This window comes from Electrona antarctica (genome assembly GCF_951216825.1).
Source record: "Electrona antarctica genome assembly, contig: scaffold_215, whole genome shotgun sequence".
NCBI lineage: Eukaryota > Metazoa > Chordata > Actinopteri > Myctophiformes > Myctophidae > Electrona > Electrona antarctica.
Genome location: NW_027638702.1, coordinates 36,286 through 55,000, shown reverse-complemented (window position 1 = coordinate 55,000; position 18,715 = coordinate 36,286). Strand labels below are relative to the sequence as shown.

Here is an 18,715-nt window from a genome sequence, read left to right as displayed (position 1 = left end):
CGCTTCTCTTTGTCCCTCCACCTCTCCCCAGAGAGACTCCTAATCCCCCCCCCCCCCCCTCTCTCTCAATAAATATCTGAGGTTAATATAAGGTAAATCAATGACATCACCACCTTGACAAAACTGATGACAAACCGCCCAAGAAATGTGCCTCTTTTTCCCCCCACCCTTTTTTTGTTGGTTAAAACATACAATGCTGCCTATTTATGCATTATGGCTGCATTATGTTAATTGTTTGGTCAGATTGAATATGAATATGATTAGAATATTCAGGTGCACTTGAACCCATGCCTGCAGGCTGGAGCAGTCAAATGTTAATGTATTCAGCATGCATTGTAACGGACAAGCATACAAATGGAACCTTTTGGTTCCATTTGTGTGCACATTTGTGTGCACATAATCCGCACACCATTATTTTGTGCACACCGGTTTGAGCACACCATTTGCACCATTTGCGCACACCACCCATCCATCCATGGCCAAAAACCTAAACTACATAGGCTAATAGGTGCTGATGCATCATTGTGGCATCAGCACCAAATTCAAGTCCAATTCAAATTGATTGATTGATTTAATTGATAATTTTATTAGACAATAGAATCCAAACAGTACTAGGGTACAGTCAAGCACAGCATTGGTCCAAAAGGACAGCACCGAAGAAAGACCTTGCGGTCTTGTTTCCATTCGGGTCCCATGCATGCATTCATTCACATGCATCTCAGTGCATCCTAATCTCAGCTCGGCTGGGCTTTAGCTGCCCCTAAACGGAACGGTCGGTTCAGTGGAGTGGTGCAGTGTTGTTTTAGTTGCGCTTAATAGACAGGCATGCTCAATAAAGAGACACACACACACACACACACACACACACACCTCTCGTGTTAATTGTATTTGTACCTGCTCTGTCGCTCAGCTGCAGGCTCTCCAGGCTCTTGAGGTCCACGCAGGAGGGACTGGTTGGACTGGCCAGGTTGTGCTGAATGTGCTCCATGATGTCTGGAGTCTCTCTGGACACACAGCTGTCTCCGTGGGTCTATAATCCACCGATAAAACCCCGCCGTGGAAGTCTGTTATCCGCTACTCTTAACGGAGGGAGGGACTGTGTGCCGGGTCTGGGTCTCTCTCTCTCTCTCTAGCTCTCTCTCGCTCTCTCTCACCGCGCGGTTTGTCTGACCGACCTACCGGGACGGAATACAAATCTCTCTCTCTCTCTCTCTCTCTCTCTCTCTCTCTCTCTCTCGTGCGCGACGTGTCAGCGCAACACCGGCACGGCCATGATAGACTGGACTGGATGATACGAGCAAATCGTTTCGAAAATGGTCAGAAGGGGAAAGGGAGGGGGGCGGGGCGGGCTGTGACCAAAAGGGGCAGAGAGAGAGAGAGAGAGAGAGAGCGAGAGAGAGAGGGAGGGAGATTGGGGGGGGGGGGGGTGTAGACATCACCTGACTCTCTGACAGTCAACATATGACTTGTTAATTAAAGCATTAGCCTAATAGCGAAGCCACAAGTGTCAATCCATCTTCAATAGGAGAGGAGAGGAGAGGAGAGGAGAGGAGAGGAGAGGAGAGGAGAGGAGAGGGAGGAGGGGAAGATAACAGTGGAGAGGAGAGGGTCAGTGGAGAGGAGAGGAGAGGAGAGGAGAGGAGGAGAGGAGAGGAGAGGAGAGGAGAAGAGAGGAGAGGAGGGAGGAGGGGAGGAGAGGAGAGGAGAGGAGGAAGGAGGGGAGGAGAGGAGAGGAGAGGAGGAAGGAGGGGAGGAAGGAGGGGAGAGGAGAGGAGAGGAGAGGAGAGGAGAGGAGAGGAGAGGAGAGGAGAGGAGAGGAGAGGAGAGGAGAGGAGAGGAGAGGAGAGGAGAGGAGGGGGAGGAGGGGAGAGGAGGAAGGAGGGGAGGAGAGGAGAGGAGGAAGGAGGGGAGGAGAGGAGGAAGGAGGGGAGGAAGGAGGGGAGAGGAGAGGAGAGGGGGGGGAGGAGGATAACAGTGGAAAGGAGAGATGGAGAGGAGAAAGAGAGGAGGGGAGGAGAGAAGAGGGGAGGAGAGGATAACAGAGGAGAGGAGAGGAGGAAGGAGGGGAGGATAACAGCTGAGAGGAGAGGAGAGGAGAGGAGGAAGGAGAGGAGGAGAGGAGAGATGATTAAAGCAGCAGTGAAAAGTGAATTAAATGGTGCTTATGTAAGGAGATTATCCACAGGGGAGGAAAAACAAGTGTGTCCAGCTACAAAGAGCACACGCATGCACCAACTGTGTGTGTGTGTGTGTGTGTGTGTGTGTGTGAGCGTGCGTGCGTGCGTGCGTGCGTGTGTGTGAACTTGCAATCTCTGCACAGGCCGAGGCTGACGCTGACCTCCCTGTCAGCTGAATTACTGTTGCTGCTGCAGTGAACTTCTGTGTGTGCATGGTTGCTTGCATGCATGCGTGTCTGTGCGTGCGTGCGTGTCTGTGCGTGTCTGTGCGTGCGTGCGTGCGTGCGTGCGTGCGTGCGTGCGTGCGTGCGTGCGTGCGTGCGTGCGTGCGTGCGTGCGTGCGTGCGCGTGCAGTGTGTCCCCGCCTGCAATACTTGACAGATCTGACCTGAAGGACTGACTGCACTGCATCTCAAGACCAACCATCAGTAATCTGAAGCACTTTGGGAACTCTTCTATTCATTTGGGTTCTGAAGCACTTTGGGAACTCTTCTATTCATTTGGGTTCTGAAGCACTTTGGGAACTCTTCTATTCATTTGGGTTCTGAAGCACTTTGGGAACTCTTCTATTCATTTGGGTTCTGAAGCACTTTGGGAACTCTTCTATTCATTTGGGTTCTGAAGCACTTTGGGAACTCTTCTATTCATTTGGGTTCTGAAGCACTTTGGGAACTCTTCTATTCATTTGGGTTCTGAAGCACTTTGGGAACTCTTCTATTCATTTGGGTTCTGAAGCACTTTGGGAACTCTTCTATTCATTTGGGTGTCAGTTTGGGAACTCTTCTATTCATTTGGGTGTCATTTTGAGAAGCACTGCTCACAATGTGAGCTTGTACATAGATGCTATTTTTCAAATGGCCCGAAATGTATAAAGGGATGAAGTGGTTAATGTAGGATTTGTAATAATACTCAAAATCTACAAAGTATAACTAACTATTCGAACTAATAATTGTAGTGGAGTAAAAGTGCAAGAGTTCCGAGATGTATAGTGGAGTAGAAGTAACAGTATTGGAAATTGGAAATACCTCAAAATTGTACTTAAAGTAGCTATAAGCAATGACAAAGCTTCTAGGAGAATCTTTGAATCCAGATTGTGGCCCCTAGATGTATTGCTGGCTGCATCTGAATACCAAAATGTCATTAAAATGTGACATATTATTGCTTATTTCTTATATTTACTATGGAATCGTGCATTTCCCATCAGTCAGTCAGTCAGTTGTTTGGTTGGTCAACCCAGGTGAGGTGACATCACGTGACATCAGGGATGGAGATCCCTGATGTCATCAATATTAAGCCCATATGGGAATGCCCATATATGGAGATCCCTGATGTCATCCATATTGGCCAGCAACTCTACATCTGACCTCAAACCTCAGACCCTTAGATCTCCATATATGGAGGTCAGCTGACCTTTTCTTAATTAAGGCCCAGCCCTACTTGGGCCCTCATCGCTTCTTGCTACTTTAAGTACGGTGGTACAGTAGCAACGCGCCTACTTAAGTAAATGTACTTACTTTTGACCACTGCTGAAAACAGTTGGAAAATATAAAGATAGATTTTGAACACTGGCTATTCTGTGTTTGTGAGTGAGAAATATAGAACAGACCGAAGAACAGAACACGTGGAGAACGCCATGGCTACATAGTACAGTACAGTAGGCTACAGTACAAATAGGGAATTGTATTAGACACTGTTGTTCAGTCAAGGTCTCGGCCTGTTCAGCTGTGGAGAGAGAGAGAGAGAGAGAGAGAGAGAGAGAGAGAGAGAGAGAGAAAGAGAGAGAGAGAGAGAGAGAGAGAGAGAGAGAGAGAGAGAGAGAGAGAGTACCGCTTTCCAGCGTTTGCTCTTCCCTCAAATCGCTGTGATTGGTTGAATATTTTGTCTGTGTTCTGAAGAAACAGACAAAATATCCAACCAATCACAGCGATTTGAGGGCGGGGTTTCCTCTTATAAACAAGGAAGTCAGTGCCCATCAATGTAAACATTAGCTCATGGTGAATCCCTTGTCTAATCATAATGACTCTAATGGTCTAAATAGGAGAATTAAACGATTGTTTCACGGCGGAATATGTTCGTAGCTGCTCGTTTTTACTACAGACGTCCGTAGGGACCAGGTGGAAACCTTCACATTTGTGATATGACGGTTGGATGATTTAATACACGCGACATTTTTCTGGCGCTCTGAAAAAGACCAACATTATGCTGCTGATCTCATTGAAACGTGTTGATATTTGACTAAATACGTTTACTTCTTCTCTGCCACAACGTTTCAGTGACGAGAGCTGAAGCAAAGTCGCACAGTTATCCTGATAATTGGGTGAGTAGGCTATAGCTTAATTCACACGCACACATACACACACTAGCTCTGGTCCATACTTAGCCTTAAGGAATTGTCCTTAAGTGCCTCCTATTGTTGTCAGAGGTGGATGCTCTGATGGGATGTTATAGGTGATAACTTCAGTTATTCTGGCCAAAGACCTGCCTTATTCTGAACTGGTTGTTGTTGTTTTGTTGTTGTTGTAGTAGTAGTAAGATAATCAGATGTTAGGTCTTCATTGTTTGACTGTTAATTAAATGGATTATAATATAGCTCTAGTCTAAATGGAATAATCACTTTTTGTTTTACATTGCGTGTGTTGCAGCAGCAGCCATGAGTCAGGAGTTGAGTTCTGCTGCCCCCTGGAGGACTGCTGCCTCCATGTCTCCCATCTGCACCCTTGAGGAAAACTGCACTGATACTGAGGGAGGCAGTGAGTACACACACACACACACACACACACACACACACACACACACACACACACACACACACACACACACACACACACACACACACACATGCTGTGAGCTTGTATATCATCTATTTTCAAAACATCTTTGGGGAAAATTGACAGAGGGACAGATGAGTACTTGTACCTATTTTATTGATATGGCTTTCTCAAAACCTGATTATGACTGTCCTGGGGGGTCATAATCATATTTGACCCCCACTCGCACCACCCTGACAAGCATTGTAGGAGTTGAGGCAATACATTTTGTCTGACTCTGTTCCACAGATTCTCCAGGAGGGGTGAGATCCATTTGCCGATCTACAAGCTCACAATGCCTCGCCTTGGCATTGTTAGCTTGTATGTTATTTTTTGCCACTTTCTTATATTATTTGACTGCTACAATAATATTGAATCATGTGAATCAAGGGCTTCACATGTCTTAATGACAGTTGGTAGGGTAGCTGTAAGACTCTCTTGTCATGTCCTCCAAAGGCACCCATAACCCAGAGTCACTACTAAAGCAATAAGCCACGCGAGGTCTCCGGTTACCTTGTATTTTCCAACCTAGAAAACAAACCATAACACCAAAAGATAACTGTGCAAATCAGTGTGAGCTGCCCCGCTGAACACCCTCGTTAAGACTTAATTGGCATGTATTTACTTATTTATTAAAACATGACAATGTTGGGTGCAAATTGGAAACGTGTAAAACAAAACTGAAAATTTTAAATATCTCTATCTGTATACTGTAAATTGATGTGCCCCAAAAGAAAATCTAAAATATCTCAATAAAAAATATATACCGGTATTTAATAGAATAAACTTATATTATTTTGTAAACATTTAGTAGGGGCAGTCCCGTTTACTAGGTTAACCGAATATCCTCACACTATAGTCATCATATGGGGAAAGAAATCTATTCTACAAGCTAACATCTTGTAGATCAGCTATTTTCAGCAAAGAGACAGTTGAGCCATTTGTGGATAATACAGTGAGCTGCATATTTTCTTTTTTCTAATATACCGTTACCGTATCTATTCTGTATTTACCTGTACAGGTTTTCTAGTATCAAACAATTTATTTACACACACACACACACATAAATAGCGCGTGACGCCGAGTCTAGGAACCGGTATGCAGAAGCGAGATTAAATTATTTGTATGTGTACCCGATACCCGCCATTTGTTATTCGGTTCCTCCTTCCTACTTGGAACCGAATTTTGGTATCCAATACTAGGTGTGACTGATTAGGGTTTTTGCAAATCGATTATTTGACAGCAGTAATAATAATATCGCATTTATTTCCATTTACTTTCAAATTATTGCCACCATCATCGTCCTCTCCATGGTCTTTGTAGACCATAGAGATATCCTTTATCCTTTTTTTTTGGTTCTCGGTCACATACCGTATAAGATAATTATACAAATTTACATGTACTATAAAGCATGTATCACAAAAAAGAACACGTAATATATCATAGAAGCCGGAGGTCTGTAACAGTGTCTGTAAATCCATTAAGGAGGTTTGTGGTCTAATGGTTCTCTACCTTTTCTGGATCAGGGCCCACTTGAAAGCCCACCCACCTGACCACAATGGCTGCCGTGTTCAGTGGTCAGATGGGTGGGCTGCGTGCATTTTCAGAGCACGTTTATTTTAATGATCAATCGATTGCGTTGCATATCGCACTGAAAACAATAAATAGAATATAATGTACAATGGCATTTCTTTATACATTATCATTCAAATCTCACCACAGGTTGAGAGTCGCTGGTCTAATATACCAAATGAGGGGTCATTTAACACAATGAGCGCCGTGATTTCTTTCAAAATAGGACTCGGGCTGCCGGGCAGATATGGCAGCTTTTACTCTTTATTTCTCGTTTGATATCAATGAAAAAGCGCTAGGATGTGTGTACATGTCCTCTGGATCCATCGGTTGTATTTCATATGATGTTTCCACAGTCCTACGGTCTGAATGTGTTAAATTAAAAATGTTTGAGAACTTCAATATTCTATGTACTGAAAACACTGGCTAGTGATTTGTCAGTACTGTTGCATAGTACATATGAACAGCAATTCATATGAGACTTTTGCCAAGTGTCACTCGACAAAAAATGTAAAAGGACCATTCACATCAAGCACGTTATTATAATTAGGATGAATGATGCGTTCTGTACACAGTGGTAAGAAGACAATATGAAAATAAACAAATCAATAAGTAGGAGAATCAATCTTATCCAATCGGAAACACCTTCGATTGCTCTCTACTGACGTTACCTCCTCTCTCCTTCTAGGTTTCAGTTTCCTTCCTGTGCGTAAAGAGGAGGCTTCCCCTGATCAGGAGAAGAGCCCTAGTCTGGTCCAGGTGAAACTAGAACCTCCACAGATTAAAGAGGGAATAGAGAAGAGTAGCCACAGTCTGGCCCAGGAGAAACTAGAACCTCCACAGATTAAAGAGGAACAGGAGGAGATACTTCTAAGCCCAGGGGAGGTTGCAGGGTCATCGGGGACATTACTGCCAGTGAAAAGTGAAGATGATGATGAAAACAGAGAAACAGAGTCTCTGGCCAGCACCTCAATGGAACACATCAAAACACAAGCTTATATAAAATACTGGGTACCATCGCAACCAACTAGTGACAAGCAGCTCCTCTCTTCACACTATTCTGGATCTGATACTGATGACAGTGATGACTGGGATACCAGGGATGATGAGACGGTTGTAAACTCACTGGAATCACACAACACATATGTGGAAGGACAAGGGTTGTCCTTGAGCAACAATCTGTCCCAGAACCCAAAATCATTAAAACAAAAGCCATCCAGGAGGAGTCAAACAAGAAAGAAAAGCCACTGTTGTACAGAGTGTGGCAAAGTCTGTGGTCGCAAGCGTGATCTGGAGAAACACATGAGGATTCATACAGGAGAAAAACCCTTTACTTGTACAGTTTGTAACAAAGGCTTTAACCAAACAGAAAATCTTAGAACACACATGAGGATTCATACAGGGAGTCAAACAAGAAAGAAAAGCCATTGTTGTACAGAGTGTGGCAAAGAATGTGGTCGCAAGGGTGATCTGGAGAAACACATGAGGATTCATACAGGAGAAAAACCCTTTACTTGTACAGTTTGTAACAAAAGCTTTAACCAAACAGAAAATCTTAGAACACACATGAGGATTCATACAGGGAAAAAGCCCTTTGCTTGTAGTATTTGTAGTAAAAGCTTTAGTCAAACTGAAAATCTGAAAACTCACATGAGGATTCATACAGGCGAAAAGCCCTTTGCTTGTACAGTTTGTTGTAAAAGCTTTAACCAAAGTCAACATCTGAAAACACACATGAGGAGTCATACAGGGGAAAAACCCTTTGCTTGCACAGTTTGTAACAAAAGCTTTAAACATAAGCACAGTCTTAAAACACACATGAGTATTCACACAGGTGAAAAGCCCTTTATTTGTATATGTTGTAACAAAAGGTTTAACAAAACTGTAAGTCTGAAAACACACATGAGGATTCATACAGGGGAAAAGCCCTTTGCTTGTACAGTTTGTAGTAAAAGCTTTAAGCAACCTCAACATCTGAAAACACACATGAAGATTCATCCCATAATAAAACTGCCTAATGGGTCGGCAGTGGACAGTGGGTTGCAGGTGGACACCACAAAACTAGCAACTGGACCTGCGAGGCACACCGTCGTTCCAATACGCCCCAAACCTGCCACGAACACTGTCCAGGTGTCTGCCATGAGAATAGTCACACTAGTGGCTCCAGCATTGCTGCAATCCGCACCACAAGTGACACAAACACTCAGGGGGTCTGCCGTGACAATAGTCACACCAGGGGCCATATGTGGCCCTCCGGAGCCACGTCGGGGCCCCCCGGGGGCTGCAGGTCCCCCGGATGCTACAGGCCTCACAGACGGATTGTAACCTGTTGTTGCTAAAATCGGCAATTTCGGAACAAAACATCATATTGTGAGCTTGGCTATTTTCGCTATTTTTATATCCATATAATAAAGTTGAAGTGTTTAATCAGACTCTTCGATTTAGTTCATTAGAAAAAGTATATAAATAATGAATTGCATTTTTATAGCGCTTTTCTATGCACTACGTGCCTGCTCAAAGCGCTTACAATGGTTCATTCATTCATACATTGGGAGGTGAAGCGGCAAACAGTCGACGCCAGCGCCCTTACTTCCCACATTCACACACCAATGGTGGAAAGCTCACACATGTGGACAGGAGGAGCCGGGATTCGAGCCGCCGACCCATGGATCATTGGACGACCTGCTCTACCTCCTGAGCCACAGCCGCCCCTACCTATATAAAAGTAAAGGTTTTTTGTTTATGGTAAATGTTGGATATTTACCCAGCCAGACTATCTATCGATCTATCTATCTATCTATCTAGCACGCCCAAGCTGAACCCACAAGTGTTCAATTGGGTTGAGGTCTGGACTCAGGGCAGACCATTCCATCCTCTCCACTCCCAAATTCTGGAGGTAGGTGATGATCCTGGCTCTGTCGGAGCGAGAGTTGTCATCCTGGAGGATGGTGTTATCTATCTAATCTATCTATCTCATCAGATGTATTGGTGCATTACTATACTCAAGTGTTGGGGGGGAACATCAAAATAAGTTGCGCTGCAGGGGGTGTCGGGGAGATGTCCCTGTTCACTGCCCTGCCACCAGGAGATGTTCTGGGTAAGGGGCGAAACATCCATGAATGGTGGTCCCCAGCTGATGACCCTGCAGCAAAACTTACCTTTTTGGTAGGCTTAGGCTTGGCTCAGGGAAGAGGACGCCCCTGCCATGCATACTTTGTCGCACCGTTGGAGGTGCGACAAAGAAAGCGCGAAGACCATCCTTCTGTATGAAATAAAGTGTGAATTTAGACCATGAAATACGTCAAATTTGTAGACAATATTCCTCAACGTAAGTGACTGGCATTGGCAAAATTAACCAAAAGTCTCATGTTTTATCCATCAAGATCAGAGGAAGAAAAGTCAAATGCACACACTTTGAGTCTTCTAAAATCTAATTCTGTAATTGCATCCAACTTGAACTCTGCTCACATCTGTATCCCAAATCAAAGCTAAATACTTTTCTATCTGCCTTTTTATAGAGGGGTTTAAGTCTGCATTATTATATTCTCTTCTTTTTTATTTTATTATTTTTCATAATTCGCTACTTTATACTATTAGTAAATCACAATGAATGGCCTTGTTGAAATACAAATAAACTCGTCAGTCTAACGTGCGAAACGGAGCTCCCTCTTCATTACACGGTTGAAGCCAGTGGTGGAAAAAGTATAAATAGAGTATAAATAGAAATACTGTCCGGTATTTACAATTTCCTATAAAAGTACTAAAGTATTGTTGATGTTCTGATGAATTGAAAATGGAGGACGCTTTATGTAAACACAAATTACACAAAGTAGTGCTTTTTCTGGTTTCAGATATTGTATTGATTGTATTTCATTGAACTGTACCCATTCTACAAACCGTTAATACAATTTTCAATCAATCAATCAATCAAAGGGTACTGTCACTTTAAGGCTGTGATGCAGCGGGTCTATGACGTCATCACAGCTGCGCCTCGTCGCTCATCTCAGTTCAATGAGTTCATGCAGGATTCAGAGCAGAGCAGGTATTGTTTATCGTATTATTATTCCCTTTAAACACAGCAATGTAAGTTTGTGAATACGCACAGTAATAGTATCACAGGTGTCTTATGTTCAAATCATAATTAAAACAACTTTTATAGTATATGTGTTTCGCAATATTCAGGGTAAAACTTGTGTGGATCTGACAGACCCGTTCTCAGTTTTTTGTGCTTTATTTACATTACAGTTGGTTGTTGTTGTTTCGGTGTGTTGGAATTGGCGTGGTGTAAATCCATTTCATGTGATACTAGGCTACTGAAATGCGCCTTTGATGTTAATAATAATGAGATGTTACGTGTAGGACAGATCAACTCCGTTTGATGCTGGATTCACTGAGAGGAGCGTGCTTTAGATCAGTGTTTTGTTCCCAAAGTGGGGTCCGGGGACCCCCAGGGGTCCTTGAGGGAGTTCCAGGGGGGTCCCCAGCTAAATGATAGTTTGGAACCAAATGGACCCTTATGGGTCTGTGGTTCCATTTTGTACACTCTCAGAGTTAAATTAACATTGATTTTACAATATAAATTGTGGGTCCAAGAGATAGAAATGCCATTAAATGGAGGGTCTGTAGACTAAAGCACGTCAAAATGGGGGTCCTTGAAATTAAACGGGTTGAGAATCACTGCTAAGAGCCGTGGACATCTTCTCTTATGGGGGTCCCTGGTAACCTGACTCCGCCAGATGGGGCAGCAGAGAGTACACTGGGTTCCCCCCTCCTGCTCCCATCTGGGAACTCTCAGGCAGACTTGATGCCCGGCCACAAAAAGGCCTGGCCAATCAGCAGCAGCTAGAGGCGGGATAGCTGCTGCTGATTGGCCGGGCATATCTCTTCAAATGGGAGTCCGTGGGCTAAAAAAAAATCTCAATTTGGGGGTCCTTGATATGAAAAAGTTTGGGAACCACTGCTTTAGATCGGGTCACTGGCAGGACTTTCTACTGATTAGTCTGAATCAGAAGCTTGAGCATGTTGTTGAGCTTGTTACACACAAGTGTAATACTTTATGGTGTCGTCCACAGTTAACAATTTTGTATTGAGTTGTGCTTGAAATGTACTGTAATTCTCCAATCTGTTAATTAATACATTCATCAATCAATCAGTGTCAGTTTCCACAGTGTAGGTATAGAGTGTATGGTAGCCCATTTCGGGACCCTTGGTTACCTTTTCTGAATTTTGGACGTCCAATATTACAGGATCACTGCAATATTGTCTTTGATTGAATCATACTGTAGATTATACATCTTAGTTAGTGTGGTTGCCCTAAAGGGCAACCAGACTATTGTAATCGGAACACTTTATTTTTTCAACTGGAGTAACCTTTTTTTTTGAAACGCTACTCCTCCCACAGTTTTAACTGTACGCACTTGACCCATATGTAAAATTGACCGGCTTCATCGGGAAGGATGTGCTTGTATTTTTTTAAGAGAAATGTTGTATAGTTTAATTGATATGAATTTATTAGTGAATAGAATTTCCCCATTGACATGAATGGGAAAATGCGATTTTTCGCATTTTGTCACATTCAAGTATTTTTTCCTCAGAGACTGTAAGCACTATAGTTACAAAACTTGGAGGGTAGGTTCATAATAATTACTAAAATTAATCAACTTATAATGTTATCGGTCGGCCTCATGGTGGCGCTATAACAGCCCACTTTACGTTTTGGCTTATAACTCTTGAACCGTAGGTCGTAAAATTAAAAAAAAAATTCCCTGACTTCCTTGGGTCATGACGCATCTCCCCTTATAGGCCCCGCCCATTTGCGTCATGATAGATTTTCCGCCATTTTGAATTTTCTCCAAAACCCACTTTTGGCTCCTTCTCCTAAAGATTTTGTCCAAATCTCACAAAAATCGGCACACATGATCTCCAGACCTATCCGATTAAAACACCAACTGCAGAATTTTGGTAGTGCGTATCGTTTGGCCGTAATCGTCGTCCGAAATTAGTAGGAGGGGCCTATATCACAAAAAATGCCATAAATCACGAACGGAATGTCCAATCCATCACACATTTGAATCACATGTCGCGGGTGGTTCAATCAACCAAGTTCCAAAAGCAATTCCATTTTCATCCATAGGGGGCGCCGCAAATGCGAGAAATGTAACCGTTTGTCGCAAAAACATGATTTTTGGGGGATAATTCCCCTCCGAATTACTTACGCATGATCGCAGGGGTGACGTGACATTGTAATTGGCTGGCAATATCAGTGGGAGGGGCATATGTAAGCCACTGCGGCAACCACACTTTGCAATTTTTTTAAATTGCGACCTTTCTAGTTTTTGATAGTTAGACTAGCATTAGTATCGGGACAGACATTTTGTCAAGTTGTTGTTTTTCCTTTATTTTTTGCTGATGGGTTCTCAGATTGGGGCAGGAGTAATGCCATTGTGGACATTTCTAGATTATAGATTTAGATTATTTTTTTTGCCTTTTTAGACATTCAAGCTGTTGGTGTGTTGGAACTGGCGTGTGGTAAATTAATTTCATGTGATATAACTGTAGTCTAAATGGAATATTCATCTTTTCTTTTTTTTTTGCGTGCATGCGTGCGTGCGTGGGCACTGGCAGGTTTCTACAAGTGATGGTCCAGAGCAGAGTTCACAGCATATTGCCTCATCACCACATGATGCATCTATGACTCAACAGCCATGAGTCAGGACCTGAGCTCTGCTGCCCCCTGGAGGACTGCTGCCTGCATGACTCCCATCTGCACCCTTGAGGAGAACTGCACTGACACTGAGGCAGGCAGTGAGTCTCTCTCTCTCGCACGCACGCACGCACGCACATTCTCTCTCTCTAGGGCTGCACACCATTATGGGCAAAATTATTATCACGATTGTAAGAGCCATATGATGAGTATTGTTTTAGTACTAATTTGATGACATCACCACAGGGCAAGGCCAAGGTTGCCAGAGTATTTAAATCAAGCAGCAGGTGTTGCTGATTGGCAGAGGCCCACTGTTTTCAACCGTGTTTCTTTGAGCTGTACGTAGTCTGTATCCTGATGATACAGATCGTCAGACCTCCATACTAGCAGTCAGCATCAAGAAGACAAATGTCTTCTAAATCACGACTGTTTTCTGAAAAACCGTGTTTCTATGTCAGTGGTTCTCAAACGTTTTCATGTCAAGGACCCCCAGAATTATATGTACCAACCCCCATCTGAAAATATGGTGTTCCAGGGACCCACCATAAGCAAAGATTTGAGTTAAAACATTCACTCTGAAAGAATATATATTCAAAGATTCAAGGCACATTTTCACAATAAAAAAAGCAGATCTACAAGATCGTAGCGCAGCACTCGGTGCCGTGCTATGAGCTTGTAGATCTGCTATTTTTCAATAGCTAACAGTATAACATAATGCTTAAAACACCAAAAGGGGTTCCTGCCCAGGGCTTTGACACTACAATGATTACTCTTTGACCAACACTGAGATCGTGATTATTCACCGAGTTTATTGACAATGCTTTACATTTTTGACACTCATTCATTACTGTACATTCCTGCTAATGGAGTTTTGAATCAGAATTAAATATTAAATACAGTAATAAACACTAAATGAACAACTTTTTACATATTCCTGCTAATAAACACATCTTAATATTTATTCACTCCAGTGCATCTCCTATGAGCTAAATATAAAGAATTTCACGGGATCCGATGGTAATTCCGACGGAGCATTAGGCCGACATGCGGGAACAACTGTCGGACTAGCACTCGAACATGCACTGCTCCCATGCTTGTGGTTATGGTTAGGTTATTGTTTGTGGTACAGGTTGTCGGTCTAATGACTGTCGGACCAATACATTTCACTCCATTCATTGTACCTGCATGATGGATGTGAATAAATCTGCTAGTAATGTATGCCACTAGTTGACATACAATTTAACTGATACTTGTCGTACGACAGTTTCGTGTGCCAAAAGTAGCCGATCTACAAGCTCACAATCCGTGACAATAATCAGAAATTGTGATATCGATTCAAATTTGATTAATTGCACACACACACACACACACACACACACACACACACACACACACACACACACACACACACACTTTCTCAGGCTCAAAGTTTAATCCCGACTTTGTCATTAGCAGACTACATCCAGGGGAGGTCTGCACTCAAGTCAAGGGTGCCATCAAATATCCGGTTTCGAGTCCTCCCCCACCGAGTCACTACAATGAAATAATTGTATTATATCCTTATTATGAGGAGCCCATTCACATTAACATCATAAGAGAGCTGTCGGGCGGACACAGCTGATGCCTGCTCTGTTGTTTTCTGTACCTATCAAATGAGAAAAAAGAAAATACAAAATAAATCTGGTCTCGCCTTCCGTCCGTCTCGGTCTAGACTCGGACTCGACCTCCTCCCACACTCGCTCTTGCCTCGGACTGGTGTTGTCGGTGCTGATGTTGCCTCCTCTCTCCTCGCTCTAGATGTCCGATTCCAGTCTACGTGTAAAGCGAAGGCTTCCCCTGAACAACGGGAGAAGAGCCCCAGTCTGGTCCAGGTGAAACTAGAACCTCCACAGATTAAAGAGGAACAGGAGAGGAGCCCCAGTCTGGTCCGGGTGAAACTAGAACCTCGAAATCTACAGATTAAAGATGAACAGGAGAGGATCCCCAGTCTGGTCCCGGTGAAACTAGAACATCCACAGATTAAAGATGAGCAGGAGAGGAGCCCCGGTCTGGTCCGGGTGAAACTAGAACCTCCACAGATTAAAGAGGAGCAGGAGGAGATACTTCTAAGCTCTAGGGAGGCTGCAGGGTCATCGTTGACATTACCAGCAGTGAAAAGTGAAGATGGTGTTGAAAACGGAGAAGAAAAGCCTCTAGCCAGCACCTCAGCTGAAGACACGAATACCCAAGCTTTTATAGAGTACTGCGTTCCATCACAACCATCTAGTGATGATCAGCTCCCCTCTTCTTCTGAATCTGATACTGATGACAGTGATGACTGGGAGACCAGCAACAATCTGTCCCAGAACCTGAAATCATTAAAACAAAAGCCATCCACGAGGAGTCAAATAAGACAGAAAAGCTTTTGTTGTACCGATTGTGGCAAAGTCTGTGGTCACAAGGGTAATCTGCAAAAACACATGAGGATTCATACAGGCGAAAAGGCCTTTGCTTGTACAGTTTGTAGCAAAAGGTTTAACCGGGCTGACATTCTGAAAACGCACATGGGGAGGTTTCATATGGGCGAAGAGGCAGTTGCTTGTACAATTTGTAACAAAAGCTTTAACCAAAGTGAACATCTGAAAACACACATGAGGATTCATACGGACGAAAAGCCCTTTGCATGTACAGTTTGCAACAAAAGCTTCAATCATACTCAAAGTCTGAAAAAACACATGAGGACGATTCATACAGGTGAAAAGCCCTTTGCTTGCACAGCTTGTAGTCAAAGCTTTAACCGAGCGGATTCTCTGAAAGAACACGTGAGGATTCATACAGGCGAAAAGGCCTTTGCTTGCACAGTTTGTAGCAAAATATTTTACACTAGTGGTTATTTGAAAACACACATGAGGAGAATTCATATGGGCGAAAAGGCCATCGCTTGAAAACACACATGAGGATTATTCATATGGGTTTAAAGCTTTTTTACAGTCTATGGTTTAAAGGCTTGCCCACCCTTTCTGTACAGTAAAGTATAATACAGGATACAGTGGTTAATCACACTAATCAATCTTGTTGATTATAAAAAGAAATCACACCCGTGTGAACTGAGTGGTGCAAGGTCTTATATAGCCTGATCAGCTGTGGTCTGACGTAATGTCAGTGACCATAGTATACCATTTTGGTTTTTGGGCTATTTATAAATTATTAAATAAATGTGTTATCTTCTTGCTGTGGAATCAGCTAGAAGAAGTTAACGCAGAAAGCACTGTATTTTACTTTAACTTTAAAAAAGAAAAATAAGGTGGAAAAAAGAGTTTAATGCACTAGGAAACATTGTACCGGTATGTTCTATGTTGTTATATATTTACTATTTTAATATTTATACTCGCTGTTTGGCGCAAACCAGCTATCTCCGTTTTTCAACTTTCTTTAATAAATCAGTGCTATTAAAAACACACTTTACGTGTGTGGGTTTTACAAATATTGAACCAATGAAAAGTATCAAATCATTTTTGTGATATATACAGTATATATAGATATTTATTTTTTGTAGACATTATGCTTCAACTCAAGTGACACTAATTACATGTAACCATACATGATATTCCCATGTTTTATACACAAATGTAAAATAATTGTATAGATTTTGATTGAAAAGGGGATCCAGAAGATGTATTCTCTGTTAACTAAAGAGCTGGGGAGACACAGAGCCCTGTTACTGAACACAAAAGAGAAATCACTTCCACCTCCTTTAGTGCCCAAATGACTGCATTAGCCTACTGTAATTGTCCATTAGCTTAAGATGTGCGACGCTGAGATGCTCGACTTCCTACGACCACAATTAGCTTTCAGTGGACAGACTGAAGCTGATGCACTAATGTAAAGACAGCACAGCACATATGCACACACATGCGTAAATAATTTAAACATTTCTCTACCATAGCCTATTGCTTCATAGCAGTGTAATGCAAAGATCTGATCAAGACACATGGATTTGCACTGTATGTGAAAACCACGTGCTGGCAATAAAAGTAATATTGATTCAGGATTTATTTTCTTAGTATGAGATGTACCACCGCCATAGCAGTGCCCACATCATTGATTCATTTACAGCACGAAGCAAAAGGAAGTGGGACCCTATCCTCATATAGTTTAACCCAAAATGTCTTCTAACTTCAAAATCCTGACAGTTTTCCGAAATACCTCATGTTTCTGTATCAGTGGTGCTCAATATTTCATGTCAAGGACCCCAAAAATGTTATATAATATGCCTCCGTCCCCCCATCTGAAAATATGTTGTTCCAGGGACCCCAACCCAGAAGCAAAGATTTTAGTTAAAATGTTCACTCTGTAACAATATATATTCAAAGATTTGAGGCACATTTTCATGATTTTTCAAAAATAGCAGATCTACAAGCTCGTAGCGCGCCACGTAGATCTGCTATTTTTCAATAGCTAAATTATAACATAATGTTTAAAACACAAAAAGGGGTTCCCGCACAAAATAGGTTAAGTAGATGAGAAATGTGAATACTGCAGCATCACTTAAAAATGTAAATGTATGACAGTAACTTCACAGTTTTAACATTAACCCATTTAGACCTGAGAACAATTCTACAAATGCCTTCTAAATTCTGACCGTTTTCTGAAAAACCCCATGTTTCTATATCAGTGGTGCTCAAACTATTTCATGTCAAGGAGCCCTAGAATTATATGCCGACCCCTGAAAATCTAAAAATATGTTGTTCCAGGGACTCCCCCAGAAGCAAAGATTTGAGTTAAAAACGTTCGCTCTGAAAGAATATATATTCAAAGATTTGCACCACATTTTCACGATTTTTCAAAAATAGCAGACCTACAAGCTCGTAGCGCGGCACTGCTATGAGCTTGTAGATCTGCTATTTTTCAACAGCTAAAGTAGAACATAATGCTGGGGTTCCCGCCCAGAATGCGTTAAAAGTTTTATATTCTGATGATAATCACAGCTATAGTAGGGTAACACCCGTCTCTCCAACTCTTCCATAAACCGAAAGCACATTTATCAGATTCAATTGTATAACATTCTAATTCTGTATGCTCATTCTTTTGTGCGCTTCAAATTTCACTTGTTTATCCATTATCTCGAATGAGTTCAGTCTCTCCTGATTGTATAACATTGGTGGTATTCCGACCTGAAAATGTATTTTGTGTTTACTACAGAGCTGGAGGAGACCCTGTTATTGACACGCAATGATTCCTATTGGAATATAGAGCTATTCAACACTCATTTTAACAAAAAATATATTAATCACTTACACACCCTTTTGAGTTTCAATGACTGCATTAGCCTGCAGTAATTTTCCATTAGCTTATAATGGATCAAACTTTATATTAAGATGTGTGATGCTTCCCCCAACCACAGTAAGCTTTCAGTGGAAAGACTGGGGCTGAGGCACTAATGTAAGACAATACTCATGCACACACACACACACACA

General features: G+C 42.4%; 1 protein-coding gene and 2 long non-coding RNA genes across 3 annotated transcripts in view; 2 read left to right on the top strand and 1 right to left on the bottom strand.

Annotated features, from left to right (window-relative positions):
• LOC306917816 (phytanoyl-CoA hydroxylase-interacting protein-like) overlaps positions 1-1,046 on the bottom strand; it is a 39,387-nt gene extending 38,341 nt beyond the window's left edge. The window contains exon 1 of the mRNA XM_079530719.1: positions 895-1,046. Within this exon, the coding sequence (XP_079386845.1) occupies positions 895-988 (94 nt within the window). The 5' untranslated portion in view covers positions 989-1,046. The remainder of the gene's footprint in view (positions 1-894) is intronic.
• Positions 1,047-4,185: 3,139 nt separating this feature from the next.
• On the top strand, positions 4,186-8,988 carry LOC306917813. Its single transcript, XR_013789248.1, has 3 exons — positions 4,186-4,494; positions 4,820-4,927; positions 7,245-8,988. It is a non-coding gene; the product is annotated as an uncharacterized lncRNA (long non-coding RNA).
• A 1,541-nt stretch (positions 8,989-10,529) lies between these two features.
• Positions 10,530-16,698, top strand: LOC306917815. Its single transcript, XR_013789249.1, has 3 exons — positions 10,530-10,598; positions 13,181-13,360; positions 15,057-16,698. It is a non-coding gene; the product is annotated as an uncharacterized lncRNA (long non-coding RNA).
• The last annotated feature ends 2,017 nt before the right edge of the window (positions 16,699-18,715 follow it).